General features: G+C 42.1%; 1 protein-coding gene across 4 annotated transcripts in view; it reads right to left on the bottom strand.

Annotated features, from left to right (window-relative positions):
- The window catches only part of PARN (poly(A)-specific ribonuclease), a 256,764-nt gene that overhangs the window by 100,451 nt on the left and 132,609 nt on the right, over positions 1–23,704 (bottom strand). For all 4 annotated transcript variants that reach the window (XR_012380436.1, XM_073899474.1, XM_073899473.1 and 1 more), the window contains exon 23: positions 8,030–8,223. Coding sequence is in view for 3 of the 4 variants with exons in the window: in XM_073899474.1 (XP_073755575.1) it covers positions 8,030–8,223 (194 nt within the window). In the remaining variant the exon portion in view is untranslated. The remainder of the gene's footprint in view (positions 1–8,029; positions 8,224–23,704) is intronic.

Below are 23,704 nucleotides of genomic sequence, written 5' to 3'. Positions count from 1 at the left end.
ATACAATACCCGATTGTAAGGAGGAAAAGAAACATCCAGAAGGCCATTTTTATAATACACAGATCAGAGAAACATCACAGCAGCCAATAAGCCATTTTTAAGTTTTTTTGTTTTTAAGATTTTACTTTTAATTTTTTGAGAAAAAGAGAGCATGAGTGGAGGGGCAGAGGGCAGAGGGAGAGGGAGAAGCAAGCTCCCTGCTGAGCGTGGACCCCAACGTGCGGCTCGATCCCAGGATCCCGGGATCATGACCTGAGCCGAAGCCTGAACCACCCAGATGCCCCACCAATTAGCCATTTTAAAGGTAAAAAGCCACATGCTGAATGTGGGGAACTGAAATAAACTCAAACTCACCGTGAGGGAAATCAAACAAACAAAAAAGCTAACTGGCTGAAAGCAACTACGCTGCCATACTTCTAATAGCACCTGCTGTTGGCTGGATGGGGCTGTGTGTGGCGGTGGCAGCAGGCCAACAGACACACAGGAAGTGACTCGGTGAAGAGCTGGTGAGAAATAGTGGAATAAGCAAAAGCTTTGCCTGAGCAAGCCTGGCCGGGCCGTTTGACTGGCTGTATGGCTCTGAACAACGCTCCCTGGCTCATCTAGCCGCTGAATACTAATTTCTGCTGCACACGCCCGCCGTGGTAAAGCAAGTTTTTCATGTACGTCCCCCTATCAGGAAGGTGGCCCACTGAACATGGTTGTTCCCCAGGAAACTGACAGTCTGCAGTCAAGAAGATCCTAGTTTTCAATGCCTAAAATGTGCAGCTGCTGAGCAACAATGATGTGTCCAGAGGAATCAGAACTGTAGGAATTATCTAAAGGAGACTTAGACCAGAGGGGCCTGGAGGTCACTGCTGGTATTCTTTCTAGCACCTTCCGGAAAGGGAGTGCTGTAGATTGAAGGATCAGTCTCAAAGCTAGGGGATAAGGAGCTAGGTCAGTGTTCCAGGGAGCTCATTTTCACAGCCCTGTTTTACCTGAGCGCAAAGAATTATTCTGGAACAATTTTCTTTTTAAACAAATATTTCAGGACGTCTGCTTCCTGTTAGGATGGATCTCAATGCATACGTTGCATTGCGTTGCGAAAATTAACTCAAAATGGACTATACATCTAAATGTAAAACCTAAAACCACAAAACTTCTAGAAGAAAACACAGGAGAGGGGCGCCTGGGTGGCTCAAGTGGTTAAGTGTCTGCCTCTGGCTCAGGTCATGATCCCAGGGTCCTGGGATCAAGCCCCGCATCAGGCTCCCTGCTCAGTGGGAAGCCTGCTTTTCCCTCTCCCAACCCCCCACTTGTGTTCCCTCTCTCGCTGTCTCTCTCTCTCTCTGTCAAAATAAATAAATAAAATCTTTAAAAAAAAAAAAGAAAGAAAAGAAAAGCAGAATCTGGAAGAATGTGCAAAACACCCAAAAGGACTTGTATCCAGAATATACAAAGAACTCTCAAAACTCAAGGAGAAGAAAACAAACAACCCAATGAAAAAAATGGGCAAAATATTTGAAAAGACATTCCGCCAAAGAAGAGATCTGGATGGGAAATAATCACATAAAGGATGCTCAGCGTCATTAGTCCTTAGGGAAATTCAAGTTAAAGCCATACGAGGCACTACTAACAGGCCCACTGGAATGGCTACCAAGGACTGGACTAGTACCAGTGAAGGTGCAGAACCACTGGAAGGCGCAGAACCACTGGAAGGTGCAGAACTCACTGGACAACACCAGGAACGCACAATGGCGCAGCCACTCTGGAAAATGCTGTGCCAGTTTCTTAGAGGGTGAAACATGCACTTACCATATGACCCAGCAATTCCACTCTTAGGTATTTACCCCAAAGAAACGAAAACTTAGTTCCTATAAAAACCTATTGGCGAATGTTTATAGCAGCTTGATTCTTAGTTGCTAAAAAGTAGTAACAACAACCTAAATGCCAACTGGCAAAACAGCAATATGTCCATAAGGCAGAATACTACTCAGCAATAAGAAGGAATGAACCACTGGTATGTGCAATCGCAAAATCAATCTCAAACGTATTAAGAAAGAAGCACATCAGTGGTTGCCAGGTTCTAGGGGTGGGAGGAGGGATGAGGCATGAGGGAATCTTCTGGAATGATACAACTATTCTCTCTCTTTTTTTAAAAGATTATTTATTTATTTTTAGGGGAAGGGCAGAGAGAGGGGGAGAGAAAATCTCAAGCAGACTCCCTGCTGAGTGCAGGGGAGGCTAGATCCCAGGACGCTGAGATCATGACCTGAGCCGAAATCAAGAGTCAGAAGCTTAACCGACTGAGCCACCCAGATGCACCTACAACTATTCTCTCTATTGATCACAATGTGGTTATATGGCTGTATACACATCATTGAATTATACACCTAAAAGCGATGACTTATTGTACATAAACTGTATCTTAATAAAGCTGACCCTGCAAAAGATATTAGGAACGTTGTTTAAAAATCCAACAAAATTTTAATATAAAATATTATGCTGATAGTACAAATATAACCAGGATTTTTTGTTTAATGGGGAAAGAACAGGATACCAAGTTGTCTATGAAGTATGATGCCAACTGTGTACAAAAATGACAGGCATGGGCGCCTGGGTGGCTCAGTTGGTTAAGCGACTGCCTTCGGCTCAGGTCATGATCCTGGAGTCCCGGGATCGAGTCCCGCATCGGGCTCCCTGCTCAGTGAGGAGCCTGCTTCTCCCTCTAACCCTCCCCCATCTCATGTACTCTCTCTCTCTCTCTCTCTCATTCTCACTCTCTCAAATAAATAAATAAATCTTTAAAAAAAAAATGACAGGCAGAGTAGAAACACTTGTTAACAGAGTATCAGGCAACCACGGGGTTTAATTTTCTTCTGTTTTTCTTCATTTTAAAGATTTTCATGTGAGCATGTTATCTTTATTAACAAAACGACAAAAGAAATTAAAAAGTGGTCAACACAAAAGGTGACCGTTTGGGTTTCTTTACCTTTCTTCTCTCCAGAGCTGAAAGGGAGAGATTCTGTGAGGGAAGACATGTCTGCCCTCAGGTGAATCCAGAACAGAATCTCAAACACTGGAAATCTGCCATCATTATCATTTCCTAGAGTGAAAATCTGGAGAGAGAAAGATCCTGTGGGTGCTACACAAACGTATTTAACTGGGAGATGCTCCAGAGAGCCTGGTGAAGGGGTGGTTTCCTACACCAAGAAGGCAGAGCTTCCCTGGGTGGAAGGCTACCGGGGGGGGGGGGGGGGGGGGAGGGGACTGGGCAGGGGACGGCCCACCGCACAGCACAGGGGCCACACTGAGGCTGTCAGCCACATTTTAATTGAGGAATTAAAAAGCTCCTTGGCGGGAGCCTGGGTGGCTCAGTTGGTTAAGCGACTGCTTTCGGCCCAGGTCATGATCCTGGAGTCCAGGGATCGAGTCCCGCATCGGGCTCCCCGCTCGGCGGGGAGTCTGCTTCTCCCTCTGACCCTCTTCCCTCTCGTGCTCTCTATCTCTCATTCTCTCTCTCTCAAATAAATAAATAAAATCTTTAAAAAAAAAAAAAAAGCTCCTTGGCTGCCCCTCCCTCGCCTGGATGGTCAGCAACTGCAGCCTGCTGCTCAGATCCTAAATTTTCACACTGTAACCTTAAGGATACAAGCTTGAAAAGTTCAACAGATTACTCAAGACTCCAATGATACTCCTGGTTCCTGGTGAACATTTAAAGGTCCACTGTGTTGTGTTTTAAATGTGAGAAGGAAAAAGACTTGCAACAGCCTCTCTATGACATGACACACAAAATCATCAGGAATGGTCAGCGTCTCCGGGCACTCTTCCATGAACACTAACAGGGCTTGACAGAACTTCTGGCTGCTGGATTGTCCGTTAATATTTTGGGAGTGGTCAGTCTGGTCAGCAACAGGACACCGGAACACAATCCACTCATCAGCCAGAACAAGTGTGCTCTGGAAATCCCTCCATTAAACACTGTCTGGGGACCACTTCCTCGAGATACTTTAGTCCAGACTAAATGGCACACAGAGCTCTGTTTCTTTATGTACCAGCTGAGAATGTACCTTGAATTCCCCCGAGGAAAAGTAGATAGCACTACCAATCTACACTAACCCTAATAAATATAAAAGGAAGGGACTTACGTTATGTCTATAACCTGAACACAGGATAGAACCAACACTGAGGAGAAAAATATTTGCCAAGTACATAATATGTACACAGTAAGCTTCAAAAGAGAACAGTTGCTTGGCTCACATGACTTCATCACAAGAAAGTCCAAGTTGCCGATTGTTTCTGCCCTTGACCAGCTGCCAGAAATGCTCATCTTTGTAAAGAGTCCTTTGCTTCTTCTAAAGTTTGGATAAATTTCACATACTGCAGAGTGATCCAACGTGTGAACCCTGGATCAGACGGCCCTCCCCAGGGCCCCCCAACACCAGCTATATTTGACTTTGCAAGTCTGAATTCTTTGAGCCCGTTTCCTCTCTAGAAATTGGAAATACTGGTATCTATACTTTACTGGGTTTTTATAAGGAACCGACAGTAAAGGATGTTCCTGGCACAATGCCTGCTACATGATATAAACTCAATAAACAGTCATTTCTTTTGCAATTTAAGTCATTTTGTTAGCGAGGAAGTGGTCTAGCGCTCTTAGTGCATCTTCGATATTAAAATGTATAACTAAGACAGATGACACTGTTTTGTGTGGGATTTACTGAGCACCAACTGTCCCAGGACTGCTACAGTACACAATATTCTGTGGTCCTACTTTTTGCTACTTCCTCCTTAGAAAACAGAAATCTCCCTCAAAGGTTAAACAGTCGCTTTTATACTTTTCATGCCTTCATTGACAGTGCTGGGCATCCCACACACCTCGGTGAATCACCTGCGGCCCTGTCAAGATACTCTTGCCAGGAAGAGAGCTCAGACAGGATGCCCTAGAACCTGTCTCTGCAGGTCAGACTTTCCCACGCCCTATCAAAGCATCCCATCCGGTTGCTGCCAACACCCCAACCAGGTCTTCACGCTCCTGGTACTCTTCTGAACCCTTGAGCGCTTAATACCCTTCACAGGGTCAGATCTTTGTATTCTCACTCACTATAGGATTTTATGAAAGGCACTGAGCAATCGAAATTGGTCAACTCCACAGGCTCAGAGCCTGGTTATCTCAACCGACATCCTGCTGAGAATATGAGCGCTAAATGCTTACAACAACACAGCGAAGAAGAACCCGTGAAACTTCCAGCTTTGTGCTGCTGGAAGGCCTCACCCGGTGAATGGTGCTCCCGAAGCCCAATTATCTCAAGTTCTCTGATTCAATTAAAAGCTGTCAAGATGTTTCTTTCTCTTTTAGCGGGACTGACAAAGAAGGAGAAAATCTATCATTTTTTCTTTTTTAGCTCAAATCTTGACGCAGTGACAGCTTTACTGTCAATGGGAGGAAAATAAAAACCTATTTTAATGACGGTATTATACATTCAAAACCCCAAATAACTCACAGAAAGTTTTCCCTTAGAATGATGAAAGTTATAAAAGGAGCTAATCTATTCAGGCAGTCTATTATTAGGTATTTTAATGTTAATACCAGTAAGATTATGCTGAGATAGAGGGGAGAAAAAACACCTGTCATCTTGCCCCTGAGAACCAACAGATAAGCTGAAAAATTCAGAAGAGACTGAGATACGAAGGAAAGGAATACAAGAGGGGACCCCGCCCCTCACCACGCTAGCCGTGATCTCTAAAAGTCATGCCGACTTTCAATATGAACATTCGCTGAGCAGATACAACACAGCAGTCATAAGAAGGTATCACAGGTGAAGATTAAGGGCGTTACGGAATAAAAGCTTCTCTGGGTACCTGGGCAGCTCAGTCATTAAGCGTCTGCCTTCAGCTCAGGTCATGATGCCAGCGTCCTGGGATCGAGCCCCGCATCGGGCTCCCTGTTCAGCGGGAAGCCTGCTTCTCCCTCCCCCACTCCCCCTGCTTGTGTTCCCTCTCTCGCTGTGTCTGTCTCTGTCAAATACATAAATAAAATCTTTTATAAATAAATAAATAAAGCCTGCTCTCCAATGCTCAATTTAGGGAACGGAAGGGAGGCAAGTCAAGGAGAACAGCGGGATTCAAGGAGGCAGCTGAAAGAAACAATCCGGGCTTCAAACAGGAAGTTTAAGTTTTCAGTTAAAGTTAAGCCTCAGCATAACATATAAAAACATATGCAATATTTTTGCTGCTTCTTTGATTTCATTAGTATCAATGAGATTCAGAAAACTCCCCGCCATCAGATCAGGCCACATGTAAAAGGAAGAATTAATTTGAAACATGGTGAATTCTTAGCTTGGGTATGGATCAAGTTCCATGGTTTTCCTACACCTTCCTTTGATTTGACTGTTGGTTCTGCTCGCCGGGAGACCGTCAGGATGTGAGACAGGCACACTAGAGGCTGGGTCACAGCCCTCCTATCCCAAGCAGACAGTCAGTGGCATAACCATGCGGGGAGAGCACGGGCTCTCTTGTAAAGGACAAACTGAAGGACTCCGGGCCTTGGGCGGGTCCCATTACCCTTCAGGCCTCCAATCTCTTAACTGTGAAATGGACCTGGAGGACCACCTCAGAACTTTAAAGGAAAGAACTCCCACCAAACATGAGATGCCGCGCCGGGCCCTGAGCAAGCAGCAGTCATGGAGGGCTGTGACTCTTGTCACCGTGACAGCCGTGGGACCCAGCAGGTGACGGCCGGACCTCCCGAGCAGGCAGCTGGCCTGGCTGACCAGCGAGCTCCTCCCTTGTGTCACAGTCCAGCATTGTAGTCCGTTCACAGACCCCCCCACGGCATCCGGGTGACGGAGACAACGTGGGATTTGGCTTTGGGCAAGAAGGGGATTAAATCAGGAGAGAAAAGGCTCCTACTACAGCACCTCACACATACTAGGCGGTTAGCTTCTGGTTTCCTTTGCTCCTTATGTAATTCTTTTTTTTTTTTTTTTTAAGATTTTTTATTTATTTGACAGAGAGAGACACAGCGAGAGAAAGGAACGCAAGCAGGGGGAGTGGGAGAGGGAGAAGCAGGCCTCCTGCCGAGCAGGGAGCCCGATGAGGGGCTCGATCCCAGGACCCTGGGATCATGACCTGAGCCAAAGGCAGACGCTTAACGACTGAGCCACCCAGGCGCCCCTCCTTATGTAATTCTGCGTATGAGAGAAATCTAGGCTGCCGGGCGTTTTGCTGGAACGGTGAAAACTCTGCCACTGAAAATAACATGTGTAGGAGGAGGCCTCTGTGCAAATTTAAATGCACATTTAAGATACTGAGGCTACTTACACACATCAGCAAAACCTCTAAACCATAGAGGAGAGAGAGAGGGGATTACCAAAATGGAGTAACCATCTTTAACTGAGAAGGCCCCTGCCAAGCCTTCCTCTATCAAGAGACAGGGCTTTTTAGGGATTCCTCAAATTAAATGGATCCTAAAAAGCATCTGGTCCCGTGGAAAACTACAGCAATCCCCCTCATCTGCGGGGGACATAGTCCAAAGCACCCAGTGCGTGCCTGAAACGTCGGTAGTACCAAACCCTATAGACTCCATGTTATTTCCCTATATCACATCCATAGCTGTGATAAAGTTTAATCTATAAATGAGGCACAGTAAGAGACCAATCAAGAGCTAATAACAAATGAGAACAATAACAACAATGGACTGTAATAAAAGTCGTGTGAATGGGTTTCTCTCTCTTAAAAAATCTTACTGTCCCGGACTCACCCTTCTTTTATGATGTGAGATGATAAAATGCCCCCCCGACGAGATGAAGTGAAGTGAGTGAGGCTACCACTGACCTTCCGATCGTACATATGTCAGAAGGATCCTTTGCTTCCGGGCCAAGGTTGACTATGGGAAACTGTGGATAAGGGGGTTGGAGGGGGAGGCCTATTGTACCTGGGCTTTGCCACCAACCGAAGCCCTGCTATCACTTCTCCCCGCAACTATGAGCTTCTAAAGCATTAAAGAGTACACAACTCCAGAATTCTACTAAGATCTTATACAAACCTGCTGGTGAAAGGTCCTTCTTCATTCTTTTTAATTTCTTGGCCTTTTTCCTTCCCTCGGAGAGGGGTTCTGCACAGGACTCTGTCTGTTCGAGCTCAGGGTCAGAAATATCCCCCGATATTCTGGCCTCCAAGTCAGCTTCTGCTGGGCTGGGACTCAGGTTTCTCTTTCCTATGGCACTGGTCGCTGTAAGACTGAAACACAAACAGTGGAACGACATGAAAGGTGTTGAGATTAACAAGAACACCAGCCTATAAAATGTCTCAATACTCTTAAGTCTGTTACCACTTAACTATCAGCCAGCAACACGAAGAGCTGCCACCTGTACATGAAAGTCAAAGACCTTATATAGGAACTGAAGTCTAAAGGTTTCCCCGTGATGACAAGCTTATTCAGAGCCAAGTTCTCCGTTATGCTCGTGTATAGACACATACAAATCTAAGCTGTTCTTAGTGCTTCGAAGAATGAAATTTTTTTTTAAAGATTTTATTTATTTGAGAGAGAGAGTGTGTGTGAGAGAGAGCATGAGCAGGGGCGGGAGGGGCAGAGGGAGAAGTAGACTCCCCGCTGAGCAGGGAGCCTGACAACGTGGGGCTCGATCACAGGACCCCGGGATCAGGACCCGAGACACAGGCAGACGCTTAACCGGCTGAGCCACCCAGGTGCCCCTTGAAGAACAAAATTTTAAAGAAAATTCCTGGTTTCTGTTTTCGGGGAGCTACTATAGCAGAAGAGGAGAACAGAATAGTAGAGCTGCTACAATAAAATAATAGTCTTGGTGGCGCTAAATTGGAAGACAGCACTGTTACCTTCACGACTGCCTGATGGGTACACAGCACAACAGAAGAATTCTTGAGTGTGTCAGCTATCACGTGGCTCATCATCTGAATACACTTACAAGGCATGTCCCACCTTCACAGAATTCTCTTCTATTCCAAAACAGTGACTTGTCAAATTTATAATTAAACCTGGCTTCACTTTTAAAGCTTTATAGGATGTGACATGTTGAATTAAATCAAATTACATGTCCTGATTTTTCCTTGAGAAAATATGTTCCCTGAAATATAACTTGATAAAAACAGAGACCGCACGGCCAATGTGAGTCCTGTCTCCTCTAAATGGGTCTTATAAATAGATTTTTTATTACAGCCCCCAAGTTATGAGAAACATTTAAAAAATCAAGTCATTCCACTCAAGGGAGGCCATTCAAGTACAGAGAGGGGGCGGAAGGGGAGAGAAAGAGAGTGAATGCGCACATACCCCTATTTAAGCCTCTTCTGTGGAAGCGAATACTTAGAATGTTACATATAAAAAAACTCCGGCTACCCATCATCCCAGTTCCTCTATGTGGGCCCTGCACTCACATCTTCTCTGTACTTTACACCTGTTCACTCATGTGAAGAAGGAGAGGAACGAACTGTTTTCCGTGGTGGTTCTTAGCAGCCATAGGAGGCAAAACACATGGGCTCTTACGCCTGGCTGACCTTCCACCTGTCCTGTTCTTCACGTACATCACACGCACTTCTCTGAAACATCTCTTTTATTGAGGGGATATAACGAAAAGGGGGGATACCGGTGGTAATATGTGGAGGGTATTATTAAAGATTCATGCTCAAGTTTCCTGTTTAAAAACTGATAATACCTTTAAAAAGTTTTCTTTTTAAAAGTATTTTATTTATGGGGGGGGACAAAGGGGGAGAGGGAGAAAGAGAGAGAGAATCTCAAGCAGACGCAGGGCTCCATCTCACGACCCTGAGATCATGACCTGAGCTGCAATCAAGAGTTGGACACTGAACCAACTGAGCCACCCAGGCGCCCCACCTTTAAACAGTTTCCTGAAAGACAAAAATAATTTTGTCTGGTTTTCAAAAATTGGGAAAACTCAAAAAGCGCAGGAAAATAATAAGGACCCACTCTTACACCACAAAAGGGGAACAGCCCTAAAAATTCCTCTGTGTTGTAAATCCTGGAACCCGGTAGCCTCTGAGATGTAAATGTTTAATAAAAACTCAGTTGGGACTTCGAGAAAGACAAAGTCCAGAAATAGCCCCAACTGCATATAGAAATCTAGTGTACGGTAAAGATCGTATCTCAAATTACTGGGGCAAGGATGAACTTTTAAGAAACAGTGTTGGGACAACTGGAAAAGGGTAAATTAGACCCATTCCTCACTTGGTACAAAAGCATAAACACCAAACGGGTCAGATACCTACATGTAAAAAATGAAACTCTACAGTACTACAATAAAACATGGGTGAATTACTCCAAAATCTGGGTGCACAAAAAGGCTTTCTCACTATGACTTGCAATCCAGATGCAATAAAAAATTTACAAATTTGATCTCATAAAAATTTTTTGTATGGCAATCAGTAAGATGAGCAAAGTCAAAAGGCAAATGGGAAACCAAGAAAAAATATCTGTAGCATAGATCACAGATAAAAGGTTAATGTCCCTGATATGCAAATAACTCTCAAACCAAAGAGAGTCATGGCAAAGCCACCAACTCACTGTTATGGAACGGAATGTGGCAATATCTAACAAAACTACGTATTCATTTACTCTTGGAACCCGTAATCACAGTTCTCGGAACTTTGAAGACACACCTCCAGCAATGCAAAAATATATTTGCACAGGTGATTCCTTGTAGCTTTCTCTGTAATTACAAAATACTGCCAAGCCAAAATACTGCCTAAGTGTCTAAACACTGGAAATTGGTTAAATAAACTGTGGTACATACAATCAGTGAAGTACTGAGCAGTTATAAGAAAGAATGAAAATCTCAAAGAACGGAGAGGGAACGATTTTTTTTAATTAAAAAAAAAAAAAGATGAGGGCGCCTGGGTGGCTCAGATGGTTAAGCGTCTGCCTTCGGCTCAGGTCATGATCCCAGGGTCCTGGGATCGAGTCCCGCATCAGGCTCCCTGCTCCTTGGGAGCCTGCTTCTCCCTCTGCCTCTCTCTCTCTCTCTCTCTCTCTCTCTCTCTCTCTCTGTCTCTCATGAATAGATAAATAAAATCTTAAAAAAAAAAAAGATGAAAAAAAGCAAAGTGCAAAAGAGCCATTTATAAACCCCGTATTCCCAATCTTCGGTAGGGTTCAGGGAGAACTCAAATCCTGAGCTCTTTAGGAGGTTTGCTTCTGTTGTTGAATGAGTGAAGCAATTCTGAAAATACTTAAGATGCCTTATAGTACTGAGCAAATTGGTGAATACACTGATGTTGTTGGAAGCCAGACACACAAATATTAGAGTGGGTAAAGACAAGGAAGAACCCTGTGGAGATGAAATGAAACTGGAGACAGGGCTTAGGCTCATGATTTAAAAAATAAGTATGGGTATACATGTGCATGTTTATGCATCTACATGCATATGCATGTGTGTTCCCTCATGTATGGGGGATGTACGTGTGTATATCCATGCACTATCCACTGAAAGGGCCTAGGAGCAAAGAAACCCCAGTAGCAGTGAGCACATCTGGTGTCGACATCTTAATTTCTAATACCGTACACCCTAAAAAAAAAACAGGGCTTCTCAAAGAACTGGCTGATTCCAGGGCTGGGGTAAAGGAGGCACAAATTGAGCCTGGAACATCTTGCAATATGAGAAAGCAGGGAAGTGCTCAAGATATGAGGAGGTGTGTTGCAAAGACAGAGGCCCAGCTGGGGAGGGCTCTCACCGGCCAGGTATCTGAGCACCAAACAAGAGGCAGTAACAAATTCTAAACTACCGAAGAAAGAGGAATCCATGGGTTTCCATAAGACATGACACAGAGGCAGGGAGAGAGAGAGGGAGGGAGAACGGAGAGCTCTCACAGCTGAGTACTAACTAGGAATTGGTCAACGGGGAAGAGAAATGGAACTGGCAGATGATTCCTTTGCCATCCTCACATGAAGGATGGTTGAGGCAAACATCCTCAGCAGCTGCTCCACCTGGGGAGATGTTCTGCTGGAGAGGAGGATATCTGCACCGTCTGAAAGTGTCTCCCCACACACTGGTACCGGCATCACGTGCACAGTATTGCGGGCAGGCCTGAAATGTCACCGTGAAAAACATCAGACAAACCCAAATGGAAAATATCTTACTGAAAAAGAGTGGTCGGGGAGGGGCTAGGGTTCCTCATCAATGTCACTGTCCTAAGAGACTAAAGAGATATGAACACTAGATGCAACACATTATCACAGACTAGGCCTTAAAATGGAGGGGGGAAAGTGATACAGATAATACTAGATCAAATACTAACACAGGGATATGACCAGTAAAGCATCCTATCAATGTTAAATTACTGAGGCTCGTAACTGTACTGCAGGTGTATAAGGAAATACCCTTACTTAGTGGACTTAGGGACAAAGGACCATGATGTATTTAACTTCCTTTCAGATGGTTCAGAAAAAAATAAGTAAATTGGGGGGCAGGGAGAGAAAAAGGGAGTGGGGCGCCTGGGTGCCTCAGTTGGTTGAGCGCCTGACTCTTGGTTTCGACTTGGGTCATGATCTCAGGGTCCTGATATGGAGCTCTGAGCCTGGGTGCTCAGCAGGGAGTCTGTTTGAGATTCTCTCTCCCTCTCCCTCTCCCTCTGCCCTTCTGCCCTCACCACCCTCTCTAAAAAAAGAGAGGGGGGGGGGAAGGAAGAGAAAGAAAGAAGAAAAAAGAAAAAAAGGAAAAGAGACGGAGGGAGCATGATACAGAGTGTGTGTGTACACAGATGGGGGCAGGCAGGGAGAGCACGTGCACAAAAGCAAAAAATAAACAGAGCAAAGTGTTAACAACAGACTGCATTTTCATAATTTTTTCCAATTAATTTACAACACATTTCCTAGTTCCTAGTCTGTAGTTTCTGTGCTCAAGTAAGAATTCCTTGCTTCCTAGGAAGGTCTGTTGTTTATGGGACATCCTGCCTGCAAAAGCCCTCAGATAGTGTGGAACGAGTCCATTTCATAGGTTTAGATATGTATATGGATGTAATATGCACGCCAACAAAAAATTTCCTCAACCATCATTCTCTTGATAAAAATAAAAGCTGTGACTATGCCCCATGTAATTTAACTAAAGCAGTTCTGGATCAAAACCAGTTTTTGTTGGGGCGCCTGGGTGGCTCAGTCGTTAAGCGTCTGCCTTTGGCTCAGGTCATGATCCCAGGGTCCTGGGATCGAGCCCCGCATCGGGCTCCCCGCACAGCGGGAAGCCTGCTTCTCCCTCTCCCACTCCCCCTGCTTGTGTTCCCTCTCTCGCTGCGTCTCTGTCTAATAAATAAAATCTTAAAAACAAAAAAAACAGTTTTTGTTATACATGGAAAACCAGATACCTGAAGTAGTGGCTTTAAGATTATTACTATTTATACATATTTCAAGGTATGGCTGTGTGTGTGTATGCATATACGTATGAACACTCTCGATTCGTGCATGCTGACAAGATACTCCTCTACAGACTGATTTTATTTATTTTTTAACATTTTATTTTGTTTTTTTTTGCATCATAAGTGTACTATTTAATCCCCATCCCTTACATCCCCCAAAACCATCTCCTCTCCAGTTACCATCAGCTTGTTCTCTAGAGTTAAGAGTAAGTTTCTTGGTTTGTCTCTCTCTCTCCTACAGATTGGTGTCAAAGGTCAAAATGAAAATCAGGCAAAACAACCTTCCGTGAATCTGAGCTCATTTTCCAAGTGGAGTTCTAAGGCACAAAGTGAGCTACTTCATAATGAATATGAAATGCACATTTAAATCCACTGAAGAAGTGGTACTTAATTAAAAAATAAAATGTTAGAGACGCAACTTGGTGTGTCACAACTAAACGTTAAACCTTGATTAGCATTTATACGGGGGATGCAAATGATAAATCATGCCAGTTACAATGACTATGAGGTCAAACTCAGAATTTTGCTAGAAGTGAAGGTATTGATAATGCAGCAAGTGCAAATCAAATTCTTCTAGGCTAACCTGTCTCCATCAACTTCTTCCTTTTAGTAGGAAAAAAAATGTTTGCTAATGGGTTACATTTACAAGTTCCTACAAATACCTTTTTCTGTAAAAGCACAAAAATCTGGCTGCCCCATGAAGTGTCCCCCTCTTTATTTTAAATGAGGGTATTATTTATATGCAGTGAAATTTGCTCATTTCAGGTGTACAGCTTGGTTGATTTTTGGAACTGTATACAACCATGTAAACACTGGAACAATCAAGACACAATACAGTTCCCTTTAAGAAGATTCCTTGTGCCACTTTGCACTAAATTCTCTTGCCAGCAAACACGGGTCAGCCTGCAGACCCTATATTCTGCCTTTTCTGGAAGTTCATATGAATGAAATCGTACAGTATTTAGTCTTTTGTGTTGGACTCTTTCACTTCACATACTGCCCTGAGAGCCGGCCATGCAGCTGGATGTCTTGGCATTTTACTCCTTCTATCACTGAGTAGTGGTATTTCCAAGAATGGCTATACCACAGTTCATTTATTCATTTGCCAGTTGATGGACATTTGGGCTGCTTCCAGTATTTTGCTATTATCAATAATAACACTATGAACATCTGTGTAAAGGCTTTTCTGAAAAAAATTTTTTTAAGATTTTATTTATTTATTTGACAGAGACAGCGAGAGAGGGAACACAAGCAGGGGGAGTGGGAGAGGGAGAAGCAGGCTTCCCGCTGAGCAGGGAGCCCGATGTGGGGCTCAATCCCAGGACCCTGAGATCATGACCTGAGCCAAAGGCAGTCGCTTAACGACTGAGCCACCAAAGTGCCCCGAATTTTTTTTTTTTAAATCATGGTAAAATACACGCATCACATAAAACTTAACTATGTTAACCACTTCAAGTGTTCAGTTCAGTGCTGTTAAGTACATTTATAATGTTGTGCAACCACCAGCACCACCACCACCATCCATTTCCAGAATCCTCTCCGTCTTGGGAAACTGAAACCCTGTACGCATTAAACAGTACCTCCCCATTCTCTCTTCCCCCCAACCCCTGGCAACCACCATTCTTTCTGCCTCTTTGATTCTGACTACTCTAAGAGGTACCTCATATAAGGGGAATCAAATTTGTCTTTTTGTGACTGGCTTATTTCACTTAGCACAATGTCAAGCAAGGTTCATCCACATTGTAGCAGGTGTCAGAAACGCCTTCCCTTTTAAGGCTGAATAATATTTCATCGTGCGGATATACCACATTTTGCTTATCCACTCATCTGTTAATGGACACCTAGGATGCTTCCAGATTCCAGTTGTGAAAAATACTAATATGAACATGGTGTACAAATATCTCTTCAAGACCCTGCTTTCAATTCCTTTGGGCATATACCAAGAAGTGGAATTGTTGGATCATATGGTAAGTTTGCTTTTAGTTTTCGAGGAACCATCATACTGTTTTCCTAGCAACATTCCCACAAAGAGTGCACAAGGCTCGCATTTCTCCACATCCTCGTTAACACTTGTTCTGTTCTGGGTTTTTGATGGCAGCAATCCTAACGGGTATAAGGTGGTACCTCATTGTGGTTTTGATATGTATTTCCCTAATGATTAGTGATGTTAAGAATCTTTTCATGAGTTTATTGGCCATTTGTATATCTTCTTTAGAGATATATCTATGTAAGTTCTTTGCCCATTTTTGAATCAGGTTGGTTTTTGTTGTTTTTCTTGAGTTTTGGTTTCCTATATATTCTAGATAGTTATCCCTTATCAGATATAGGAGTTCATTTTGTACATGGTGTGAGGTAAGGGTCCAACTTAATTCTTTTGCATGTGGATATCCAGTTTAACCAACACCATTTACTGAAAAGACTATCCTTTCCCCCATTGAATGGTCTTGGCATTCTTACTGAAAGTCATCTGGCCATATATGTGAAGGTTTATTTCTGGGCTCTCTATTCTATTCCATTGATTTCTATGACCTGTCTATAACCACACTGTTTTGGTTACTACAGTTTTGCAATAAGTTTTAAAACTACAGTTTTGCAATAAGTTTGTTAATCCTCCAAATCTGTTCTTCTTTTTCAAGATTGTTTTGACCATTTAGGATTCCTTGAGAATCCATATGAATTTTAGAATGGATTTTTCTACGTCTGCAAAAGATGTCATTGGGATTTTGACAGGAATTGCACCGAATCTATAGATCACTTTGGCTAGTACTGAAATCTTAACAATATCAAGTTTTCAAACTTTTCATTTATGTAGATCTTCTTTCATTTCCTTCAGCAATGTTTTGTAGATGGTAGGAGAGAGCCATCTCTCCCCATCTTCCTCTTCTTACAAGGGCACTAATCCCATCATGAGGCCTCCACCCGCATGACCCCATCTAACTTTAACCATCTCCCAAAGACCTCATCTCCTAATTCCATCACACCTGGGGTTAGGGATTCGACATATGAATTTGGGGGTGGGGGTGCCATGATTCAGACTATACCACAAGGTCACTAATATTTTTTTCCATCTTTTCTTCTAGAAATGTTATAGTTTTAATTCTTACATTTAGGTCTATGGGTCATTTCAAGTTCATTGTGTATATGGTGTGACTTAAGAGTAGAAGCTCAATTTTTACATACCACTATGTAATTGTTTCAGAATTATTTGTTAAAAAAACTAACTTTGCCTACTGGATTGCCAGCACTTTTGTTAGGAATTTAAAATTTTTCCAAGTTCCTGACAGTTTATAATCTTTAAAATCTGAGACCAAGAAATCAGAATTCCTGAATTGTAAATTAGTCTATATTTTTCATAGCACTTTACTTCATGTTTTTAAATAATAATGAGTTATAATCATAAACAGTGAATCACTTTTCTGTGACAGGATTATATTTAAAGTTTCAGGGGTTAGCTCAGTAAAGTAAGATATAATAATAAATGTATGGTTATTATTATGAACCATATACTACAACAAAATTATATACTTCAATAACATACAAAAATAATCTCTACCTGATAAAGGCATTTGGTAGTAGAAAACACTAAAAGAATAAAATATTAGCACCAAATGGATGCCCAAAAAGCATCATTTAAAAACTGAAAGATGTCACAAATATTTAATATTTAAAAGTTATTCTTAAATGAGATTTTAAAACACACTAGTATTAATTGCTTGTATTAATTATTAATATTTGTCATAAGACAAATATTCCAGATGTAGAGAAGTTTCTTTCATGTTGTGCTGATGCTGGTCAAATTGTTCTGAGTGTGTCCAAAGCAAATACAAGTTGGGCGTTAGACTACATATTGCTTCATATAAGCTCATTTCCTCTTTGAGGGATGAAAATATTTTGTCTGCTTGCCTTGATTTTGGTTTTGCTGTTAAAATTGATACTGCTTGTCCTAATTCAGATTGCAGATGAGCTGATTTCACATCAAAGTATTCCACAATGCTATTTACATCTTGCTTTTGCATTTCTTCTGTAAAAGTAATTACAAAGAATTATAGCCTTAGAGCAAATATTCAAACACTAAAACACCATTGGATTCTATTAAGATAATGTAATATTTGAGTATCCCAGCAAGGTCAACAGCACTATTATTACAAAGGAACATGTTTCAGAACTACCAATTTAAAGACTGCTCCCAAAATTTATTATTTCTTGGAACGAGATTTGCAGGATTTTTATAAAGTGTACTGATGTGTGTAAACTCATTAATATGCTTTTATTTATAAAAACTGACTCATTGTGAGGAACACGTAGGGCTACATACACTTAAAACATGGCGGCAGTCACAAGCAAGAATGACAGATCTGATCATGGCCCCTTCTCTCCCATATGCTCCGTCCTGGTTTCAGAACTGTTGATCTTAACCTTTGACACTGATTCCACTCTTGCTTTCAACTTCATGTCAGTGGATTCCTTTGAACTGGTAATACCTATGTTGATGTTTAAACTTTAATTCCCACAGATTTTTTTTTTCCTTTATCCTGATTTCTTGACTGATTTTTCTCACAGTTTGGAGTAACATAAATGTCCCTAGAAATATCGGGAAGGGATTCCTGCATGGAAACGCTGCTGGAAATCAAGAGATCACAAATGTGTGGCTGTGCTTTGGGGCACTCAATTCTGTTTTGTTATCTATTCATCTTTCCTATGTCAGCACCACACTGTTATTATACCTGTAGTTTATAGCAAGTCCTAAAGACAGAGGGTAAGTCCTTCAGTCTCCGCTGCTGGATAAAATAGCCACCTTTCATTTTAAAGGGTCGCCCAGTTTACAAAATTCTCGTTTGATACTTCAAGATGACCATTTTAAGCGGAACGTGGATTTTCATTTCCATTTTACAGGCAAGATCCCTCACCCTCAGAGTAAGTGACTTGTCCCCAGTCAGGTAGCTGGTTGGGTAGACCTGAGGCAGTCTTCCAGGTCCGGGCTCTTGGAACTTCTCCCCTGCCTCCCCACCACCCAGCCCCATGTTCCCAGGGCCAGTTCTTCTTGTGCAGGTCTCCCCTGAAAAAAGACCCCCCCTCAGAAAGGCCCCCTGCGGAGGGGCCTGGGAAAAGCAAGCAGCCCCGACCCTGTAGCATTTATCCCTCTATCCTGTTTTGTTTTCCTGTGACTCATCTCTGTCTGCGCTTATTTACTTCTTTACTTGTCGATTCTCTTTCTCTCTGCCACTAGAATGTAAGCTCGGTGAGAACAGGATCTCACACTCCTTGTGGAGCAAGGGGCTTCTCAGCACCTGGCCCAGGACCCGCAGAGTCAGTCAGGCCTCTGCAGTCAAGGTCTGTGGAGTGGATGGAATAGATGAAGTAAGTGAATGCTTCCCGCCTCCCCCCAAGAGCAGTAAGGCAAGTGACAAACACCAAACTGCGTATTTCCTCCTGAATTGTATGTGATATTAATATGGTTTACATTCTAGTATGTAGTCAACTTCCCCACATTCCCTATTTGATATAAGTAAGGGAAAGAAGGAATGTCCCTCTGTGCAAACTACCTCACAAAGCAAAATGAACTGGAAAAATCTGGGGAAGTGGGAGCTAGAAAATGCATTTTTATTGTTTTCACAAACTCTCGTACTGAATTCAAATTCCACAAGCACGACTGTTTCTGTGTCTGTGGGCATGATCTGGGTAGATAAGGGGAGGATGTTAGCTATAGCCTATACTCAATTCAGAAGGCAAGCCCGTGGAGATGGCTGACAAATGGTGACTTTTATGTCCAACAAAGAATTTGAGTCTGAAAAGCAAAATTAAGATCAAATAAGGTATATGTGTATGATAGCTACCCAGGAATAAAGGATATCTCTTGCAGAAGGAGAGCTGGGGGAAGCAGGGGGAAAGAGAAGACATGAGTACATTGTGTAAGTATGTGGGTCAGTCCTAGGTATAAAGTTTATTTTTAAATAATAAGAGATTGGCTTAAATAATAAGAAATTGGCCTAAATAAAAGAAAAATGGATTCTGGGTTACAGAGAATCAATGGCACTCAATTGGAACTTTTTAGAAGAACCCGATTTGAAACTGGCTACACAATCCCCTATTGCTAACTCACGTTAATGCAACACAGCAAAGATTAATGGATGACAAACATGAGAGAAATTAATACTAATTCCTAAATAAGGAACTTATACTCAACACATAATTAGCTAAAGCTGAATTCAGAACACCTGAAATTTTCGGAGGCTGGGAGGAAATTTACTTTTGCACTAAAATTTACTTTTGTCTCTGATGAACGGATTCACTAATCAAATCAGTAATATAATCAAAACAAAACAACTCCTCCCACAGCAAAAGCCCAGCTATTTCAGAAAATAAACTGCTTTTAAAATTTTCCAGGAAGTTAACCATGACCAGTTGGATACACATATTTATCCGTAGAGGGATATAAATAACTTGACAAAGGCACAGAGAACAGGAGAGGCTACATCAGAGGACAGGATGTCAGCTCACTTTGGAGACACGCTTTGGAGATGACAAGTAGAAAGAAGAGTGCCAAAGAACTTTGCACAGAGGAGGAAACAGAAATCTAAGTGTTGTATAAAAGGCTGATGCACCCAATAGAGCCCTGCAAAGTCTCAGCAAATAACAGGCACCGGATTCCTGAAACAAGGAGGTGATAAGGACTGGGGCAATGTTAACAGAAGAAAGGGCTGTACTAGGATCCCCACCCCCAACCTTGGGAAGCCAGGGGACCAGCATTCCCCCAGGCCAGCAGCAGCTGGACAGGAGGTTTACTCTGTGGAGAAACTGACCCTCTCATGGAGGCACCAAGTCCAACAGTGAAGAGTGGGATTGAGTAGGGGAGTAAGAAGTGATGAACTAGGGAAGCAGCATCCCCCACATACTGAGAACTGAGGCCTCCAGCTTCCTTTTGCCAATCAGTACCCAAAGCACCAGCAGTTGGGCTTACCTTCCCCAAGCTGCAAATCAGAAAATCAATGTCTAAAAAACCCTGAATCCTTAGTTAATATCACACTTAATGCAGAATGCTTTTGTCCTAAGATAAGGAATAAGACACATATACTGGTTCTCACTATTTCTACTTAACACTGTATTAGAGGCCCTAGCCACTGCAATAAGAGAAAGAAATAAAATTTATATGGTCCACTGGACAGTGAGAAATATAGTTGCCTTTACTGGCAGCATATGTCATTATCTAAACAGAAAATACCAAATAGCCTATAAAAAGTTATTAGAACTGGGATGCCTGGGTGGCTCAGTTGGTTAAGCGTCTGCCTTCAGCTCAGGTCATGATCCCAGGGTCCTGGGATCGAGTCCCACGTTGGGCTCCCTGCTTGGCTGGGAGCCTGCTTCTCCCTCTCCTACTCCCCCTGCTTGTGCGCTCTCTCTCGCTCGCTCGCTAATAAATAAAGTCTTTTTTAAAGATTTTATTTATTTATTTATTTGAGAGAGAGAATGAGAGAGAGAGAGAGCATGAGAGGGGGGAGGGTCAGAGGGAGACGCAGACTCCCTGCCAAGCAGGGAGCCCGATGTAGGACTTGATCCTGGGACTCCAGGATCATGACCTGAGCCGAAGGCAGTGGCTTAACCAACTGAGCCACCCAGGCGCCCAAAGTCTTTTTTAAAAAAGTTACTAGAATAAGCAAATTTAGTGAGGTTCAAGGATACATGGTCAACATATACAAATCAACTGTATTTCTTTATACTAGAAATAAACAACTGGAAATTGAACTTTAAACTATATGAATTTATGGGATGCCTGGCTGGCTCAGCCTGAAAAGCATGAGACTCTTGATCTCAGGGTCATGAGTTCAAGCCCCATGTTGGGTGTAGAGTTACTTTAAAAAACAATAAATAGGGTGCCTGCGTGGCTCAGTTGGTTGAATGGCTGCCTTCGGCTCAGGTCATGATCCTGGAGTCCGGGGATCAAGTCCCGCATCAGGCTCCCTGCTGGGCGGGGAGTCCGCTTCTCCCTCTGACCCTCACCCTCTCTCATGCTCTCTCTATCTCATTCTCTCTCTCAAATAAATAAATAAAATATTTAATAAATAAATAAATAAATAATAAAATAAAATAAATGACTTACAATAGCATCAAAAAGCAAAATACTTGGCAACAATTCTAATAAAGCATATGTCACTTTTGTATGCCAAAAACTATAAACTGATAAGAAAATTCAAAGAAAACCTAAATAGGTGAAAAGAAACACCATGTTTGTGAGTTGGAAGATTCAATACAGTTAAGATGTTAATTCTCTCAAAAATGGTCTACAGATGCAACATAATCCCAAAGTCCTAGCAAGCTTTTAGTAGAGATGAACAAACTGGCCCTAAACTTTATGTGGAAAAGTGAAAAGCAAGGATGAAAGATTTACCATCTGATTTCAAGACTCCCTGTAAAGCTATAGTAATCAAGACAGTGGGGTACTAGTAAAAGGATAGACGTAGGGGCTCCTGGGTAACTCAGTCAGTTAGGCATCTGCCTCCAGCTCAGGTCATGATCCCATGGGCCTGGGACTGAGCCCCACATCGGGCTCCCTGCTCAGCAGCGAGTCTGCTTCTCCCTCTCCCTCTGTGATCTTGCTCACTTTCGCTCTCTCTCAAATAAATAAATAAATAAAATCTTAAAAAAAGGAGACAGATGTATAGAGCAATGGAAAAGAATGAGTCTAGAAAATTATATATATATATATATATATATATATATATATATAGCCACAGGTTTTTGACAAAGAAGTCAAAGTAATTCAACACAGAAAGAACAGTCTTTTCAAAAAATGGTGCCAGAACAAATGGAGATCTATATACAAAAAATGGACTTCAAATAGGTCATACACCTAAACATACAACAAAAAACTGTAAATCTAATAGAAAAAATAAGACAATCTTTCTGACTCTAGTTTAGGCAAAGATTTAAGTAGATCACAAAAAGCACAAGCCATAAAGAAAATCAGAAGCCTCAGAGAAAATATATGTAATAACAAAGCCAGCTTCTCACCTCCTACTCTACAGGGAAAAGACATCAATAAAATTAGCCTCCACACCCACAGCTTCTTATTCCTTTTTAGTTCATTCTTAAATAATAATAGACAGCTGAAAATAGTCAAATATTTGAAGAAAATCTTCCACACAGGATACAAAACCCAAAGCAGACCAACATACAGAGAGAGAGAACTCTGTGGAAATGGAGACAATGTAAGGAGCGGGGAAAACTTTAAAAACTACAGGCAGTCTGCTTTGCACATAATATAGATCCACAAAAGTGACCGGACAAGCCTACTGTATTAGCAAGTCAATGGATAAACAGAAAACCAAGACATGGCAATAATTATATTACTTGGAAAAAGTAAATATCAAAAGAAAGAGTTGAAAGTGGTTGCCTCTGAGGGGGACAGGATGAGGGTAGCAGGGGACAGCTGCTTTTTATTATAAAATTTTTCTATTATTTGGCTTTAAAAAACAATGTTCATATATTTCATTGAAAATATTCTAAAAGAAAAAAGCCAAGGACTTCACAAAGATTTACTTAACACGGTGAAAAACCCTTATACCGATAGTAAATCAGTACTTGTCTGGCTATGTAAAATGGGCATACTCCGCTCTGTTAGACTCATTGGCTTTGTGACTCCAAGAAAGACCTGCTTTTCTGACTTTCCAGTTCTCCTCTCTAACTAGAGTCAGGGAGGGTGGACAAGATCACCTCCAAGTGTCTTCCAGCTCCATGAGTATATGGCTTTATCAAGTAACACTTTTGCTCACACAGTTATAGATACAACTGATTCTGTAAAAGAATCTATCTCATTTCCTCACAAATGTCCAACAATCTAGTTTTCAGTCTGTACTTCCATTCATCTGAATTAGTGTGGCATCACTGTGTTCCACAGTTACGAGCTTTTGCAAGTGGAAATGACAGCTAAGAAAAAATTCAAAACCAGTTACTTAACAACAGTTGTAGCATCAATATCTTAATCCTACATATTTTTTTAAGATATCCCATCTCTTTGGGAATTGCTGTTTTTGGTGGTTTCTGTTTTTCTTATATACCCACCAAACCCAACCTGAGAAGGAAAAAACTCCATAATGTCAAATGAGCATCAGGCTCAAATTTGGAAGTGAACTGTTTCACAAATGATGTAGAGGAAAGTAGGTAGGTGGGGCTATCCTATTCATGAAGAACCCAACTCTTCTTTGCTTCATGGGCACTCACCTTTCTCAGATGCCCACCATACAGACACCAAAATACAGAGAGAAAAAACTCTGAGGAAACAGAGACAATGTAGGGAGCTGGGGAACTTTAAAAACTACAGGCAGTCTTT

This window comes from Callorhinus ursinus, unplaced genomic scaffold (genome assembly GCF_003265705.2).
Source record: "Callorhinus ursinus isolate GAN/ISIS: 27379988/994484 unplaced genomic scaffold, GSC_fseal_2.0 scaffold13, whole genome shotgun sequence".
NCBI lineage: Eukaryota > Metazoa > Chordata > Mammalia > Carnivora > Otariidae > Callorhinus > Callorhinus ursinus.
The sequence above is the reverse complement of the archived record's forward strand: the minus strand, read 5'-3'. Positions and strand labels throughout refer to the sequence as shown.